The sequence below is a fragment of the Dunckerocampus dactyliophorus genome, chromosome 8 (genome assembly GCF_027744805.1).
Source record: "Dunckerocampus dactyliophorus isolate RoL2022-P2 chromosome 8, RoL_Ddac_1.1, whole genome shotgun sequence".
NCBI classification, from domain to species: domain Eukaryota; kingdom Metazoa; phylum Chordata; class Actinopteri; order Syngnathiformes; family Syngnathidae; genus Dunckerocampus; species Dunckerocampus dactyliophorus.
In genome coordinates, this window is record NC_072826.1 from 22047150 (window position 1) to 22066670 (window position 19521).

The window sequence follows — 19521 nt, forward strand, 5'->3', positions numbered from 1 at the left end:
TTTGATGCAGAGTGCGGCGTTTGGTCACCTCACCTCACCCCTTCAACCTCTGCAGCGATGTTGGCAGCACCCATACGTATGTCTATTTTAAAAACACGACCTCTAGATAGGACACTGAGCACGTGCACTCAACTTCTTTGGTAGAGCATGGCGAGACCTGTTCTGAGTGTAAAGCGTTGTATGGTCTTGACCACCGTGTTGCAGCTCACTTTCAGGGTGTTGGCAATCTTTCTATAGCCTACAACAGCTATATGTAGAGCAACTATTCTTTTTTTCACATCCTCAGAGAGTGAGTGAGAGCGATAAGACCAAATTTAATACACCTGCTTCCCATTCACACCTAACATCTGGTAACACTAACAAGATTCTCCCAACAAGGGAGAAAAAATGCCTAATTGGACCCAATTAATAGAGTTTAAAATAAGGGTTTGCTCACTTTTGTTCCCAGCGGTTTAGGCATTAATGATTGTGTGTGACAGTAAATGTACACTGTACACTGACAACTTTACATTGTATGTAAGTGTTTCTTTAGTGTTGTTCCATAAAAAATATTCTAAAATATTTGCAGAAATGTGAGGGATGTACTCACTTTCATGACACACTGTAAATGTGCTATCCTGATTTAAGCCTGAATGAGATAATGTAAGATGATTCATGAACAGATGGAATCCGAGTCACGGTACAGCAAGGCACTGCACACAACTATGGTGAGTTCAAGGACCACCAAACAACATCGCTTGACGGTCACGCTGCATACGCTCGTACTGAGCGGGTCATTCAAAAAAAATAAATAAATCACCTCGGGTCTCAGCGGGAGTCATCTTTTGCCTGGTTTATTCTGTCATGATTTGCGGGGCTGTCGAATGATTGACCCACGATATGCAGAGATAGATGCATCGTGCAAGTAAAAGTCCTTTTATTAGGCACGATCAGGTGCAGGTACTCACGGTTGTAAAGTACACAAGCAACAAAAAGCGACAGAGGGAAAGGCCCTGTGAAAAAAAATCAACTGGCAGTAACAACATTTAGGTGACAGCACAGGTGAGGACAACAGAGGCAATTCATGGAACGACGCTGGGCTTATAAATCCAACTAAGTGCAATGACAAACATCCATCTATCCATTTTCTATGCCGCTTATCCTCTTTAGGGTCGCGTGGGTATGCTGGTGCCTATCCCAGCTGACTTTGGGCGAAAGGTGGGGTACACCCTGGACTTGTCGCCAGCCAATTGCAGGGCACATATAGACTTTTTTATAGATTTTTTTTTTGGGGGGGGGGGCAAAAATCCACAAATTTGTAGCCTCGTGATTTCTAAATCATGAATGAGCAGGACTCCATTGTACTGACATAAAAACAAAAAAAGCACCAAGAGATGTCAACAATGTGGCCATATCGCTCCAAGGAGTCACATTTCCTGTGATGTCTTTTAATTGGGGCTCATTTGGTGCTGCTTCAGTGGTGCTCATGCTGCCGTCTGCTACGCTCCACTCCAGTAAGACAACAAAAGAAGACTAAAGCTCCTGTGAGAGCTCATTTGCACACAAATAACTTAGAGAACGCAAAGAATCTACACAAGAACTCTTCTTCCAAGAGGCAGCCTCAACTCTCGCTGCTGGAGCCTAAAATTTACTTGCTCCTCCTGTGTGCTTTTTATGCTAATGACATGGTAGAAAGAGAGAAAAAAATGCGGTGAACCCAAAGAAAATCTGTGTGTGCCTAAAAATGGACGATGAATTTTAGGTTGAGGCTTCTTCAACATAAAGTTAAATGTTGTAATGGTCAGTGGCGTGTGTAGTGTAATTAGCATGTTGTCATAATGCTGCACATTCATTCACGTTACTGTGCAACAACATTCAAATTGTTTTTTGAGTCTGCAGGGCAGTGTTTTTATATCAGAAGACATGGAGTCATTTTAAAGGCCTAACTGGCAATGTTTGCATTTGGAAATAAGGAACATTTTCCCAAATTTTCACTTTTATTGCAAATATTGATCTGAAATCAGAGGCGTAGGCATTTGCGAAGGTGGGCTGTACGCCCTCTGAACAAGTCCTATACACACAGGAAATAATATTTTTTTTAAAAAGACAGGGTCCGGGGGCTGCACGGTGGTCTAGTGGTTAGCACGTTGGCCAACACAGTAACAGCTTGGAGATCGGGAAGACCTGTGTTCGATTCTCCCCTGGGCATTTCTGTGTGGAGTTTGCATGTTCTCCCCGTGTGTGCGTGGGTTTTCTCCTCCCACATTCCAAAAACATGCAGGTGAGGTTAATTGGCAACTCTAAATTGCCCATAGGTATGAATGTGAGTGTGAATGGTTGTTTGTCTATATGAGCCCTGCGATTGGCTGGCGTGTACCCCGCCTCTCGCCCGAAGTCAGCTGGGATAGGCTCCAGCATGCCCCCGCGCCCCTGATGAGGAAGAAGCGGTATAGAAAATGGATGGATGGACAGGGTCCACGTCGGAACAGCGTGAGGTAATATTTTTTTTGCACATCATCCTACGCAACAGAGAGAGCGTAACCTGGCGCATCGACAAAGGCGCATTACCCAGGCTTCAGAGAATTAACTCCAAAGGTGTGGACTCGAGTCACAATTTCGATGACTTTGGACTCAACTTGACAATGGTACCAAATTTCACTTGTGTGGCGCTTTTCCACCTCCGCTGAAAGCGCTTTGACACTGTTTGCACTGATGACGCAGCATCAGTTGCTACTGGGATACTTCGACAGAAGGATTGAACCCACAACCTTCAGGTTGGGAGATGACCACTCTACCACCTGAGCCATGCCACCCCATCATCAAAGCCTTGCAACTCAACTTGGACTTGGACATCGATGACTCGGGACTTGACTTGGCCTTTAGTCTGATGACTTGAAAATACTTGAGATTTCCAGTGAATGTGTCGAGTAAAATGTGTCCCCATTCAAAGTATTCAACTAACGTGGTCATTATTCTATCATTTCCAAAAAGACAACATATTTTCCCACAGAATCTGTCTCATTGAATGCATCAATTAATGTCCAATGGCTCGTTTTCACCCATAGATAGTGTTCTGGATTTCATGTTGTTTTCACCTCTAAATGCAGTCTACACACGTAAAACTTATTTTACTGAATCTGAAACATGATTAACACACCTGTCATTACTTACTTTTACAACACACTTTTGCTCATATGAAAAATGGGTGGGTTCAGACAAAAAGGTGCTATCTTCTATTTTGTGAATCCGATTCAAATGTAAATACCTGGAAATAAAATCTGAAATATTGCTCTCTGGTCTCATATTCATGTTCTGATGTCAAACCCATATGTTTGCAGTCTATAGCAAAAATAAAGAAACTGACCTCAGAATTCCAATACTTCTTGGGAGCAATGTATCAGGGCTGTTTACATGATAAAACAAATACATATGGCGTAAATGTGTCTGTTATTACCTAACATGCAAGTCATGGAAAAGCAAGTGTTCAACTTTTGGGGATTTGTTTACAGGACAGCAACCTCTTTTCATGAAAAGAAAATGGTCATCTGTAAAAACAGAAAACATAAGTGTTAAGTGCTCAATGTGGGCTTGGGCACGTACAGCACAAGTCAAAAGTTTGGACACACTTTGTCATTTCATAGCAAACTTTTGATCAGCACTGGACTTGCCCAAGCCCACACTGAACACTTAACACTTAAGTTTTCTGTTTTTACAGAAGACCCTGAAGACCCATGTAAACAAACAGCCAAAAGGCAACTAGACTTGCTTTGGCGTTTTTTTGTACTCAACTGACACTTTGACCCTTGAATACGCTTGTGTGTTTTGCTGCTCTCCAGGTACACATTTTGTTGCATTTTGCTTGTTTCAGTTTTGAGTTCAGTCCCTGAAACCTAGACAATGCTCCTGCGTCGAGGCGCCAACAGAAACTACACCGGCTCACTCCTCCTTCTACAAACCCTCCTGCGTAGCATGACGTGCACCTCCAAAATAAGTATACCGGTAACCGCGAAGCATTAAGGCTGTGAGAAAACAATGGCATTCAAATACTTTCATATGTGAAATTATAGACCCATACAAATGATTATGTATAAGACTTGTTTCTGTTGTCTTATATTCGGTAATTATTCTTCCTAATTACTTGATTTTTGAACAAATCCAAAAGGTTATGAGTAAAACTGTGGGGAAATTTGCAAGTACCCCTGTGATGATGTACACAAGAGACTGTCAAGTCCAGACGGCCAAATCTGCCTGAAGCGACCCGATGGGGACGAGAGGCGAGGTAATGGAGCCCCCCGAGAGCATCCAGCTGCCACCGAGTGTGCCGAGTTTGTGGGCCAGCACGCATGCTGCATCTCTTTCTGTCTTTCATCTCATACTCTCGCCCTCATTATGCAGCCTCCCTGATAGCAAACAGATCAATGGCGCCGTGCCATCAGCAGCGGGGAAACATGCAAAGAATGAGCTTCAGTTTTAGGCGGAAGCAAAGAAATCTGATCTCAAGTGCCTTGATGTTGGATGTGTTAATGAAGGTTGAATTACAACAGTTCTTCTACCACCACGTGGTAAGGTTGAGGAGTTATTTCGTGAATTTAACAGTGTTTCTCACCTCAAGTCTATGATCTTCTTTTGTTGAAGGCTACAAAAAAATCCAAAATGGATTGCAGGTGCCAGCATTTTGGCCAGGCCAGTGACGTGCAGTCAGGGGAGGCAGGTGAGGAAAAGATTTTAAAAATAAGTACCGATAACATAAAAGAAAATAAATATAGTATTTGTCCATTCAAATGTATTGTAAATGTATTTTCTATATGATTCCAATGTTTTTTTTTAACATTTTCTTAAGTAAAAAGGGCTGAATTTGCACATGTCCTGCTCAAACACTGGTCAGAAACCTAAGATGAGGCTGCCGCCAGCGTCTCTTCTCGGCTTAGTGCGCAATCCCTGCCTACCATCTGAGTGCACTCAGTGAGTTCACCAAGTTATAACATGGCACTTAACAGTTTGTTTTTCTCAGCATGCGGCCAATAATATACACCTTGACTTTCTACAGCCTGTGTAATCAGGGTCAGGTTTCAACAAGTCAAATTTAAGACTTTTTTTAAGACCCATTTCACATCCATGCTGGCAAAAAATACAAAAGAAGTGAAGGGAAATCGGAGGCCTGGAATTACTTGCAAAGTATATAAATTTATTCTCAGCTCTTTCACATTGAAATACAAAATGCTTAACCCAAAACTATTAAAACTACTAAACGTGTAACTTAAAAGCCACTTACAACAACAGTCAACAAAGCACGCTGGGAAACAGGAAGTGCTCCCAGTGACGTGACAGTATGTTGTTTAAAATTTATGCCATATATGCCATATAACCATACAGAATGGTTGCACTTCTTTTGCAATGTAGCGAACGACACCGTCTGTGACCGTGCACCATTTTGTTTATATTTGCCAACCAAACGCCTCAGTAATCTTGCCAGTATATTTATGGTGTTTATTGAATAATCCAAATCCAACAATGTTTTATATTTGATTTTAGTATAAATTGTAATCACTGTAGGCCGCACGGTGGTCTAGTGGTTAGGATGTTTGCCACACAGTCACAGTCTGGAGATCGGGAAGACCTGGGTTCGATTCTCCCTTGGCATCTCTGTGTGGAGTTTGCATGTTCTCCCCGTGCGTGCGTGGGTTTTCTCCGGGTACAAAAACTTGGGTTTTCTCCGGGTACTCCGGTTTCCTCCCACATTCCAAAAACTTGCATGTTAGGTTAATTGGAGACTCTAAATTGTCCATAGGTATGAATGTGAGTGTGAATGCTTGTTTGTCTACAGTATATGTGCCCTGCGATTGGCTGGCGACCAGTCCAGGGTGTACCAGGATGATTATTTATCTATTTATGTGCGGTCATGTGAAACTTAATAAAAAAAAATTCTTCCATCTTCTGTGCCGCTTACCTTTATGAGGGTTGCGGAGGTATGCTGGAGCCTATCCCAGCTGACTTCGGGCGAGAGGCGGGGTACACCCTGGACTGGTTGCCAGCTAATGGCAGGGCACATATAGACAAACAACCATTCACACTCACATTCATACCTATGGACAATTTAGAGTCACCAATTAACCTAACATGCATGTTTTTGGAATGTGGGAGGAAACCGGAGTACCCGGAGAAAACCCACGCACGCACGGGAAGAAAATGCAAACTCCACATAGACATCTTCAAGCGGAGATTCGAACCCAGTTCTCCCCGATCTCCTGACCGTGTGGCCAGCATGCTAACCACTCAGCCGCCATGCGGCCAACTTGACATTACAATAAGATTAATTACCCAATTAATTACATTCAATAATTCCGGTTAATTAAGATAAAAAGGTTTATGTTTTTTAAGTGTGCACCTGTTGTGGGCGCCAAATAAATTGATTATTCATTTTCAATGGGAAAACGAATAAAAATTGTCATAGAAAATATGAAATTACAACAAAATGTGGGGATTTTTTTTCAATAAAAAATAAGCTGAACATTTGGATTGGTTTGAATCGGGCCAGAAACATTGGGGGGTGAGGGGTTAGAGAATAAGGCTTAAAGTGCCCAATCAAAAGGGGAAAAAATTGTCTGCAAGATCACACAACATCAATGACATTTACTGTATGTTCAATAAAACCCACGTGGAGGTAGATTTTCATTTGAAAACTTTACACATGACAAGCCTTAATTACGTGAGCGCAATGAGGCAGCAAGAGGCTTAAGCATAATAATGGAAGCAGCCATTCCTGTGCATATGTTTGCATGTACAGTAGACTTTAAAGACAGCATTGCTCAAGCACAGAATGCACATTTGCTACTCGGTCAAGCGGTTCAATCTAACCTCAAATCCAAGTCAATTTAAATGACACATCATATCTAAAAGTCAACTGTAATCTCCCTCGAGTCGCTGCAACAGTTTGGTGTTTGCACCGCAGCAAAAATAGTTATCTTGGAAAGAGGAGGGCGCGCCATCCGTGAGAAATTTTAATTAAAAGACTGGCAGAGTTTCTGCTCGCTGTGACAACTCCATTATTCCCCTGGTGATAAAACATCGCCGTAGCAGAACAAATTCAACTCATTAACTGGCAGCTCAAGTGGCCAGGATCAGCTACAGTAAGTGTTGTTGCTAAGTGTAGAGAGATGAATGCTGAGGGTCTATTTCAATGTACAATACAGTATACTTGAGAGCAGCGGTCACCAACCCACCTTTTTGAGCCCAAGATCTCTGGTCTCGGCCGTGAACCTGCGCAATATCTACAGTATCTCTTATATATGCCTAGGAAAAAGTCTACATGCAATACACTTAAAAATATATTGTGTGTGTGTATATATATACAGTATATATAAATAAATTATACATATATATTTATTTATTTGTTTATTTTGTAGAAATGTTTTGAAAGTAAATTAAAAAGCCTTTTCTTTACATACAAATTTCTGTGTTATTACTGGTTGTTGGCGTCAACCTTTCAGCTTTTTCTCATTGTGTCTTTCCCTCTATTTTTACAATTTTTATTGTTTTTAAATTTATTTTGTTTTTCCAGGGGTCCAGTGTTTTTCCAGACTCCTGGTCTGCAGATGGCCCCTGGGCCGCACTTTGGGCACCCCTACTTTTGTGGATCTTAGTAGGGGGTCAGGCTTGTGGCTTCGGCTCTATGTAGGAAAGACAACTCTTTTTGGCTTGTTGGCTCAGTTTCGGGGGCGAGCGATGGTGGTTGAGAGGAGAGGGGCTGCGTTCAAACAGTCAGTCCTAACAGGCAGCGTTTTTTGGCTGTGCACATCTATGGAGTTATATTTGTGCCTTAATTCTGAGGTGGCAAAGGCAGATTTTGAGCCACATTAATGTGCAATAATTACTGTTGCATCAACAGGCACGTCACTGTGCTCTGTCACTCTCTCGCTGTCGCTCAACCTGTGAGCGCTTGCGGGGAAAGGCGAGGCGGTGTACGTGTGTGCGCTCAAGGTACCTCTGGGCGGGTTATAGGGACTGGACTCCTGGCTGGAGCTTGCGGGTTTGCGTGCCTGGAGAGCGGCAAGGCGTACAGGCGTGTTCAGGCATCAAACTGCGTGCCTGTTGGGCACTCTCTTGGAGGGAGGGCACTGATGTATAAACACATTTTTTAAAATAATATTCTCGCGATCAACTGGCAAAGTCCCAAAGATCGACTAGTAGCTCACGATCAACACGTTGGTGACCCCTGTTTTAGAGTATAGTACAGTAGCAGTAGCACAGCTTGTATAACAATATAGACTTACTTGTGTTGCCAGCTATGTAGACAACAATGGCTGTGTGTTGACTCATTTTCAGTGGATACTAAATCTATACTGCAAGCTGTACAGTAATCCCTCGTTTATTGCAGTTATTTGGTTCTAGACACGACGATAAGTAGGATTCCTTACAGTATTTACAAATTGAATACCTTAGCATTAAATACCTGTTAACCTCCTTCTAAATACAGTTTTAAGATTATTAGAGCCCTCAAGACATGAAATAACACCCCTATAGTCACCTTCACATTCCTATTACCAAATATAGAACAAAAACTAACAAAAAACAGGCCATTTACAGTAAGACTTGTACTTGTGTGTGTTGCTGTAAATGTGTTCCAGTGCTAGGAGATCTGAGTGGGGGACAGACGGGAAGTGACGATGGGGATTCAGAGTTCAGTTTTAGCCATGTTAGGGATTATTGTGCCTGTTGTGAGAGCATTCAAACCTGCAAAAAAAGCCTGTTGTTCCGCTGATCAAGTCTTGTGCTTGTGTGTCTCATCCAACATTACTGACACCTAGTGACCAGTGTAGAATACTACGTGTTTGAATACATCTTCAGAATGACTTATACCTGTTTGTATTTTTACTTCATTTAGCCACTTTTATGCTTGAAAATTCTTCATTCAAGCAAAATAAATAATTTGCTTAAATATGCTCATTTTTTGGACTAATAATAGGCCATATTTAACCATGAAACGGCATGATTTTTTAATTCATATATTTTTGAAAAAACGTGATAGAGTGAAGCCGCAAAATTCGAAGCACAAAGTGGCAAGGGATTACTGTACATTGACTACTCTAAATACTGTAGAAGTGATACAAGTAGAAAGCAATACTGCACAAATGCTGCGTGCTCTGTTGACTCTTAGGAGAGCAGAGGACACCAGGGATGGTTGTAACGAAGGGATAGTTGTAATACCCTCAGTTTGACCCATCAGAAATGAGCTGTGGTCAACAATACAGTTCATGCCAACTCATGGCCAAGGAAAGTGTGGATTAGATGTCAGCACTGTAAATTTTGGGCCCATGAAGCCTGCACCTCAGGCAAGGACAACTACATTTGCCACAACTGCCTATCTAATTAAACATACAGTATGTATTATGCCTTGGGCAGTTTGCTTACTAAGTGCTTTTGTACCTTAAAAACACTCTGTTCAAAAGTGTTTTGTTTATTGTTCAATAGACAGTTCAACTGTTCAAATGCCTTTTAGTACTTACTAAGTACTACGTTTTACACAATACATCATAAATGAGATAAATTAGATCGCTGTAATGTACGTTTTGCTGATGTGTTTAAAATCTTTCCCAGTGACTAGGTAGTGCACCGCTAATGCTAGAGTTGCTAATGCTATTTACAGCCATTCTCATCTTCAGTCATGGTCACATTGACACAAGCCACCAATCAGCTGTGTTCGGCTATGTCTGCCAGTAACTAGCAGCTCGTAACCCAAATTTTAGCTTGCAGTTCAAAGCACAAAATCAGCCGAGAAACAGCTCTCATCTCAAAAGCACGCGTATAAATGACAATTAAAAAAACATACCAGCAGTGCTCCAGTACCTTCACTTCTCTCTGGCAGTCGACATGCTATGTGACAACTTAACTCACAGCGGCAGTTGATACAAATAACATTGGTCTTGTTGAGAGAGACATCTGCCAGGGCTTTGAAGATAAACTTACCATTCAAAATACAATTTCTTTGTCCATTTATTCTCAGTATTTGTTCCTGCTTGTAGCTCCACATCCACTGCTGCATTTCCTCAAACTACGGTGTGGGCCAAGGGTCAAACAGGATGTGTGCACGTTAATCGTGCATCAAAATAAATTGTGCCGTTAAAGGAAATTTCCGTTAACACGTTATAAACTTTGACAGCCCTAATATGTATTTATGCATAATATACAGTAAGTGACTGGGTCTACCTTCTTCTGGGTCGTTCCTGGCCGACGCTTCCAGAAGCGCCACGCTGGCAGCAAACGACACTCGCCTCTTGGACTCGCCGTGCTGGAGACCGTTAGCGTTTCGCCCCTTCTTGTCAGCCTTGCGCTTCTTGTTCTGCATCTCCTTCTCGTACACGGCCCATCTCTTGAGTTGCTGAGTGCGCCGCTTCTGGGCCGCCCGCAGCCTCTCCAGACTGGGCACCTTGTCCAGCTGCTGCAGCTCCTGGATCAGCTCCAAGTGGTTGGCCATGGCGGAGACACTCGGGGGTGGGGGTGGATGATAGTGGTGATAGTGGTATAGAGCGCTGCAGAAGTGTGCGTCTAGCGAGGGCTGCACCTTCGGCAGTGGCCTCCTCCTGTCAGGATCTTCATCATCATCATTTCAGCAGCATTTCTGAGGGAGCAAGAAAAAATGGGGGACTTTATTTAGATGTTTTACCTGTCATTTCCATCATCACGTTAGATGTTATTTTCTAAAGTAGTAATATTATTATAAACAAAACAACAAATAAATTAGGTTCCACAAGAAGTTACAATGTTGTGAAAATGATGTCAAAATATTTTGGAAATAAAGTAAGGATTACGAGAAAAAAAATTACAAGAAGAAAGTTGAAATTGTTGATTTTTATTACGAGAAAAAAAATTACAAGAAGAAAGTTGAAATTGTTGATTTTTTTTTTTAAAGCAACAGAAATGAAAAAAAAATGCTGTAATTTTACAAGAATAAAGTCAAAATATTAAGAGGAAAAAAGTATTCTAACAAGAAAAAAGTAACAATTTTATGAGAATAAACTCATAATATTATGAGAAAAAATAATGTCATTTTAGCAGCATACAGTCGAAATATTATTATTTATAAATCAGTATTTATAATTTATTACAAATTTATAATTCATTATTAATATTCAAATTATTTTTTTAAGTCGTACAGTAATATTATGAGAAAGAAACAAAACAAAATAAAGTTGTAATTTTTGGAAAATTAAGTTGGGGAAAAAGTTATAATATTATGGGAATAAAGTCAAAATATACAGTAATGGGAATAAAATGATAATGGTACGAGAAAAAAAGTTTACAGATAATTTCAGAATAAAGTCAAAATATTTTGGAAATTAAAAAAAAAACAAACAGCAAAAACAGAGAAAAAAAAGCAAAGACCAAAGTTTATAGCTTCCTTTTATTTTTCCATATGTGGCCCTTAGTGTAAATAGTTTGGACACCCTAGTTGTGGGCTAGAAGAAGACTGCCTACACCCTGAAAGTGAGCTACAGTACGGTGGCGAAGACCATACAGTACAGTGCTTTACACTCACAACAGGCCTCGCCATGCTCCACCAAAGACGTCGAGTGCACGTGCTCAGCGTCATATCCACAGGTTATGTTTGTGAAATTGATGTATGAGTGCTGCCAGCATTGCTGCAGAGGTTGAAGACGTGGGGGAGTGAGATCATACACTGCACTCTGCATCAAATTGGTCTGCATGGCTGTCATCTCAGAAGGAAGCCTCTTCTAAAGATGATGCCAAGAAAGCTTGCAAACAGTTTATTGAAGACAATCAGACTAAAGACATACATTACTGGAATCATGTCCATCCGTCTGATGAGGCCAAAATCAACTTATTTGGTTCAGACAGTGTCAAGTGTGGGAGTGTCGTGGTCTGGGGCTGCATGAGTGCTGCCGGCACTGCAGAGCACAGGCCATTGGGGGAAACATGAATGCCAACATGTATTGTGACATACTGAAGCAGAGCATTGATGCCCTTCCTTAAAGAACTGGGCCACAGGGCAGTATTCCAATATGAGAAATATTCCAAACGCACCTCCAAGATGACCACTGCCTTGCTAAAGAAGCTCAGGGTAAAAGTGATGGACCCAAACCCTATTGGGCATCCTCAGAAGGAAGGTGGAGAAGTGCTCATGGGTGAGCACATTCGTGTTCGTAATGCAGGCGTGTCATTGAATCAGTGTGATTGCTTATCTGGCAATTATTTAGTGACAGCCATCACTTCAATAATAATCACAACAACTCACTGACAGTCATTGGAAGTGCAGTAATATAGAAGAACCACCAGGCCGATGGCATACCTACAATGAAGAGCGGTGGTGGCCGCATCATGCTGTGGGAATGTTCTTCAGCGGCAGTAATTAGGAGACCAGTCAGGATAGAGGGAAAGATGAATGCAGCAATATACAGACACATCCTGGGTGAAAACCTGCTCTAGAACCCTCTTGACCTCAGACTGAGGTGATGGTTCATCTTTCAGCGGGACAACAATCCTAAGCAAGACAATTCGAATGAACTATAACCTTTACAGGTCAACTTAATTTGACCTTCTCTAAAACTTTTGAATGTCCAGCTGTCGAATGTGTCCGTTTTGCACAACTTACACATAATTTTTTCCATTCTTCTTAAAACATGATTTCTGAATGTTTCAATTGAGCTTGTGAAATGTTACAGACACCCGTCTACCATCGTTCACCAAGACTAACCACTTCCTGGATGCGACACGTCAAAGATAAACTCCAAAAGTGGGGCAATGTAGTCTTTTTTTCCGTACGACAACAGCAGGTTCCACTGAGAGAAGGAACAAAACAAAAGACTACTTTTTTTACATGACTTTGAAATATAAATTATAGCTTTTCATTGGAAAGAGTCCTTATCTGACACTTGGGGCGGAGGGGAAGTATTACCTTACAAAAACTGTGTCAAGAGCAGTTCAGAAACTTCCTCAAGGAGTCCTTACTATTTGCATACACCATCAAGCAGACAGCCAGCTCACTTCTGTTATAAGGCTTGTTTAACATTGCAGCCAGAAAATGTACAAATCAAATCCAACAATAGACTTTCTTGTCAGATTGATTGTTTTTCTTTTACTTACTTTGCTGCCAAGGCTAATCCTACAAACCACAGCCCATAATGCAATGTGATGTTATGCCTCAGCATCAGTGCATGTATTGCCTTCACTACAGTGCAGCTGCTTCACAGCCGCACACAGGAACAGGAAGCTTGATACAAATCACTTCACTTCAGACATCACTGTCTTTAGCTCCTTGGCTTTTTCTCACTACAGTGGAACCTCGGTTTTCGAAAGATCCAGTTTTCGCCAAGAATTAGTCTCAGTTTTCATACAACCAAACAGTGCGCCTAACAAACTAGTCAGTTTGCCTGCATATCATCTTGCTGAATTGAGTGCCAAAACAAAGCATCCACGCAACGGTGACTCATGAATGTTTTTGTTTTTTTTTTATGAGTTGGGATGCTAGACAGACAGACTCCAGCCAGGGAACCCTTTAATCATCTTTATTATGTGTGTGTGTGTCGTTTATTTGTTCATAGAAGGCACACAGAACAATGAACAACTCCGTATCTGTCTCCTTCCTTCCTGCATTCAAACGCAATGCGTATTTCTGAGTGTTAGAGGAATCTGTGCTTTTTGTCATTTTGGACAGCTGCAAAAAAAGTTTGAAATGCTTTAACACAGGAGGAATAGGGAGACATGCCGCAGTTTGTGTAAAGGCCCAAACATACTCGGACCTCTGCAGACTCTGTTCCACGTACGTCCCGCGCAGACTCAAAACGGACATCCCAAAGCTCCATACACGCAATAATAAATTTAATGTGACACTGATCTGCAGTGCGCTCGAGTCAGTGAGCACTTTAATGATGATTGTACCCGCTGTTGAAGTTTACAGTAAAGTTCAAGTGAGCAAGCATGCAGCTCTAACCGTCCACTCTTTAAAATTAACTTTGTAACGGACTAGAATGAAACAGCATCCACGTGGTTCTTACGTCCCCTCACCTCCTCCCTCCATCAGTCACAGTGTTCACCAACTAGCCTTCAATAAAAAAATAAAACTGCTGTTAAATGTTTAAATGTTTATTCATTGCATGTATTTTGCTTGTTTTTTGCATGTAAAACTATAATAGTTCTTTAAAAAAAACAAGTTTTTGTTCATATATTTGAGTGTCTAGAATGAATGAATTAAAAATTTTGTTTATATCTGTGTTTCATATGTTTCAGTTTTCGTCAGACCTTTTGGAACAAACTAATGACGGAAACCGAGGTTCCACTTTATACCAAACCTTGTTGCGAATAAGTGAGCTTTAAGCGAAAGAACAATGAGCCAGGAGCACCGACCACATATCAAATTGCAAATGACTTTGGTCCCAATCCAAAGGTGGCTCTCTTAAGCAGCACAGTCACAAGTTGTTCTTCTGGAGGAATTTCAAACTAAAGCTGTCAGTTGTTTATTCCCGCAGACTGAGAACAACTTGGACAGGCAAGGTCGAATGTGAGTTTTGCTTTCTACGACTAAGCCCGGATATGAGGGATGGGCATAAGAATTGATCATTACGAATTCAGAATTTGTTTATGTTAAGTTGGGTCAAAATGGAGTGCTGGACTTGCACTGCTGACTCACACCACTTGATCGATGGCAACGAGGGAAAAATACAGTTGTAAAATATATACAGTGGAACTTTTGTTTGGGGTTATTCATTCGTTCCAGAAGGTCCGACTCTTAATAACCGAAAAAACATTTTTCCCATAAGAAAGCACATAAATCCAATGAATCAGTCCCAGAGCCAAAAATGTTATAATTTTTTATAATTTTATAATTATAGTTTTACATGTATAAAACAATTGTAAATGCATATAAATGATGCATAGTATAGTATACATATGTTTCATTATGTGGTTTACGTTTCTGTAAGTGTGCAGGAGTAGGGAGTACATGACTTCCAGTCAGAGTACGCAACTGTGAAATGTTAGGGAACCACTGATATATAGCATACATGTACCAAAAAAAGCTCAAAATTTTGACATGTTTATGTCTTTATGCTTCACTGGTAATGTTTTTTTATCGAGTGTTGAGATTTCGCAATTTGTTTGGCAGTCCTTGAACACACTATAGTTGTGTTCTGGCTACACCGTGACTGCGATTTCATGTGTTTGTGGTCGGGATGGCCCGATCCACATTTTTTGGCTTCTGATCCGATTTTTTTTTTATAGTCTTGCCGATTCGATCCGGTACCAATCGTTTTTTTGTTTGTTTTTTAATAATAATTAGCTTTTGTTACAAACATGAATTTGTGGAATTGACTTTTGTTATGAAAATAGTTTTTCAAAGCATTAAAAATAATGCAACCAAAGTATTGCTGAATTTACTTTTTTATTACACAGCATGACCAACAATATTGTTTGGCTTTTGTAACAAACCTCTGGGAGTCAGGTCCCTAATCCAATAAATGATCCAATAAAGATGAAATTGGAAAAAATGGACGTGCAAAATACTTTAAGGGTAGGACTATCGTTCCTGAAGATCGGATCAGGACATCCCTAGTTCGTGGATCATCTTACATTATCATTCATGAGCGGAGAGTAGCCATACATTTTATACTTTAAATGTGTTTAATACGTGCGTGAGCTGTATTTAGGGCTTAAACCTGGATTGTGTTGCGAGAGAACAATGGCAATTGAAGAGAGAAGGGGAGTGTTCTGGAGCTGAATCTAATCTAATGATTAAGCACTCACTTTTATTGCAAGTGTTGATCCAAAATCGGAGTAGAACGTCAACACCAAGCTAGCAGGAGGGTTTAGAGGGGGAGGACTGGGAGCGAGCTTTGTGTCAAAAATAAACATTTTTAGCGGATCAACTGTGTTTGTCACATTTTACCATTATATGCCATAGCATCAGCTCAGGATGCAGAGACATGGCGGTGGGTCTTTAATTAGCAAAAGGTGATCACAAAGAGCACTACAACTTACAAAAATCAACAAAATAACAAATGGCTTCACGGCGAGGGCTAGCGTCAGTCAACTCACCAGGTCAGGTGGGGAAACAGGAACGTGTCCAACAAAGAAGATAAATACAGGAAATAAGAATAATGCTGACGGGAATGCAGTGAGAATCAAACAGCATTATTCCTGAAAGTAAAATAGTTCAATGTATCACTCGGACATGAAACATCAAGTAAGCACAAACAACAATTCGAAACCAGTAGAGGACACAGGTGAACTTAAACGACACTCTTATTGTAACCCCAGTTGATTGCAATAAACGAGGGATTACTGTAATTTTTTTCTTTTTAGTGTGGCCCTAATAACCGTTGCTCCTCTCCAGTCAAAACTGGAGTAGGTTATTTTTAGCTCCATGCAAATGGACTTGCAAATTGCTAAGAGAAGTTTTTAAAACCGCGGCAGTGCAGCGAGTATTGTGCCGTGATGTCAGCACAGGAGGCAAAGAAAAAGTGAAGCTGTGAACACCACGAGGGGCTCTAAAGCCCTACGGTGATATCACGGCCGCTCCCCCAGGGGGCCAAGGCTGCAAATCACAGATTGACCTCAATCAGCTCCCGAGCCGCACGTAGGAATGCTCACGCTTTGCATTGCACATTTTTATGGAAAAGGAACAGCCTCCATTGGATACAGCTCATTTATGAAAAAGCAGGTCACATGATAAACATTCCTGCCAGCATTTCCTGCAGCCTGAAATCTTTTTTTTTTTTTTTGCCTTTTCTGATCATAATTCTGACTTTCATAAAGTGGCGGCTGACAGGAACACAACAGTGCAAATCACACTCTTCAAAGTCAAAACAATAAGGAATACTCTTGTGACAACTACACATTCCATCAGGGATGTACACTGTAACAACAAAACTATTGGGTCACACTTACAGGAAGTCATTACCATGGAACCCGCTTATCTGCACGCCCCACAGACTCGCTGACTGACATTGCCATAAGCACTTACAGCTGAAATCGAAACAAACACTAACCATTGCTTGCACATTTACTTGTGACTTTTGCAAGAGACATAAGGTGAATGGGCGATAACAAAAGTTACTTTTTTTAACCTACGACTGTTTGTCCCTTTTCCTCCATTTGTGCCTATTTTTATGTTAATTTTTGTGGTTTAATGTGATATTGTAGTGATGAGAACAAGGGAGAGTTATTTTTCTTTCATGACAAAGTTCAAGGTATGAAAAATGCAATAATTTCCACAACACAAATAACTATTCTGCAGCCAGCTAGACACATCAAGCTGACACATTTCACACCTGTCATTGACAAAACAGTCGAAAAGATCATCTGCAATATGTGTCCATCAAAGTGCTGCCTTGATGTGTTACCCACTAGATTTCTAAAGTCTGTGCTGAGCAGTTCGCTACCACAACTCACTCATCTAAGTTAACATCTCACTTCAGACCGCAACATTTTTGAAGGCCCTAAAAACTGCTGTCATTAAGCCTTTTTGAAGAACGACAGTCTTGATGCCACAGTACTGAACAACCATCGGCCCATATCAAACCTGCCATTGTTGGGAAAAGTCTTAGAAAAAGTTGTATACCAACAACTTACTAACTTTCTCTTCTCTAGCAGTGTGTTTGATACTTTCCAATCAGGCTTTAGGTCCCACCACAGCACTGAGACAGCTCTGATCGAGGTGGCAAATGATATCCGTCCGAACACAGATGCAGGCAAAGTCAGTTTTAGTTCTGCTTGACCTGAGCGCTGCCTTTGCCACAGTTGACCATGTGACCTTATTACAGAGGTTAGAAAACTGGAAAACATGTTGCCTTTAGGCAAACTAATACGCAGCTGCAGTGTGTCCTACCACAACTATGCAGACGACACTCAGATCCACGTGTCACTGACGGCAGGTGAACATCGTCCTGCAGATTTACTTCGCTGCATCAAACGGATCAGTTTGTGGATGCAAAACAACTTTCACCAGCTAAGCCCAAACAAAACTGAGATGCAAAACAACTTTCACCAGCTAAACTCAAACAAAACTGAAATAATTGTCTTTGGCCTACAGAAAAAAAGAGAAAGTGTTATTAGCCACCTTGAGATTCTTTATCTAAAATCTAATCATCAGGTTAGAAATCTAGGGGTCATAATGGACTCAGATCTGAACTTCAACAGCTACATCAAATCAATAACATCATTAACCTAAAAAACATTGCCAAAATCAAGGGAATAGTGTCTAAGACAGATTTAGAGAGACTAATGCCTTTGTTTCCAGCAGGCTGGACTACTGTAACGGCCTTCTCCCCGGGCTCTCTAAACGAGCAGTAAAACAGCTGCTGTACAACCAGAATGCTGCTGCTTGAGTGCTGACTAAAACCAAGAAAAATGACTGTATTAGTACTCAGGTCTCTGCACTGGCTTCCTGTCGCTCAGAGAATAGAAATTAAAACAGCCTTGCTTGTGTACAAGTCTTTTCATGGTCTTACGCCAAAGTACATCTCTGACTCTTTTCTGATATGTTGTGGAACAAACCAATAACTTTTGTGTTTGTTTCATAGAAAGAAAAAAATTAATTAAAAATAATTATTTGACCAAAAATCCACAAATTTGCAAGGCCGTGAATGCTGAATGACAACTGTGCGGGTGTCCACTAGAAATGTGGGTTGGTCACTGATATTGACCTGAAAGAGGACCCACTGACTTCTGACCATCTGTTCTAGTTCATCCCAAAATGTCCCGGTTTCCCAAAGTAAGGCCCAGGGGCCATGTGTAGCCAGCAGCTTGTTTTTTTTTTATTATTGGTTATAAACATACAAGTAAAATAGAAACCCAAAAAACAACAGCAAAAGTTGAAAAAGGGCAAAAGGTTTAGATGTTGATTAGTCGGCTCTAACACCAAATTGACATGCAGTAGGGGTGGGGGAGATAGTCGATTCTTAGATTCATCGCAATGCGTACATTGACGATTATTAATCGAGTCATAAATGTTCATAATCGATGCTGACGGAACAAAAAAAGGGAACAAAGAGACAGAAAGCGTAAGTGCCCGGACAGTTTATGGTGGTGCACCTCAGTGTAAGACGCTACCAGAATGGCTGAGCGTAAACTCCAACCCGCACCCGCTGGATTTAAAGCGAGCGCCTGGAAGCACTTTGGCTTTCACGTAGTTGAAGGTAAAAATGAGCTGGTGGGTCGAGACCAAAAAGTGTGTTGCAGAACTGTTTTCAGTGGGTCAAGGGTCTTTGCCTAATGACTCAATGTCTGTGAATGCACCTCACGTTCTTGTCTGCGCTATTCGCTTGCTACGCCGCTGCAAGGTGCATGCCATGTTTCTAGGCAACTGTCAAGCTTGAGTAGAGATTTACATGCCATCTGTCCAACAGACAGTTGCAGATATCTGCTAGAGAAGAGCACGCCATAAAGACACAGCGTCTCAGTGCCGTAGCTTGCATTGGGTTCACAGTCCCTTAAAATATAAGCCAAAATATTGCCACAATTTGGGTTACCACTTGTCATTGAGGGGAGGGGTGACCCACCAGGTCCCGCAGCCAAACCATTTGAGAACCACTG

The 19521-nt window shown here is 41.2% G+C and overlaps 1 protein-coding gene across 1 annotated transcript in view; it reads right to left on the reverse strand.

The window, feature by feature from the left end:
• Nucleotides 1-19521, reverse strand: part of ppp1r16b (protein phosphatase 1, regulatory subunit 16B) — a 104605-nt gene that overhangs the window by 53097 nt on the left and 31987 nt on the right. The window contains exon 2 of the mRNA XM_054783306.1: nt 10183-10594. Coding sequence (XP_054639281.1) covers nt 10183-10450 — 268 coding nt within the window. The 5' untranslated portion in view covers nt 10451-10594. The remainder of the gene's footprint in view (nt 1-10182; nt 10595-19521) is intronic.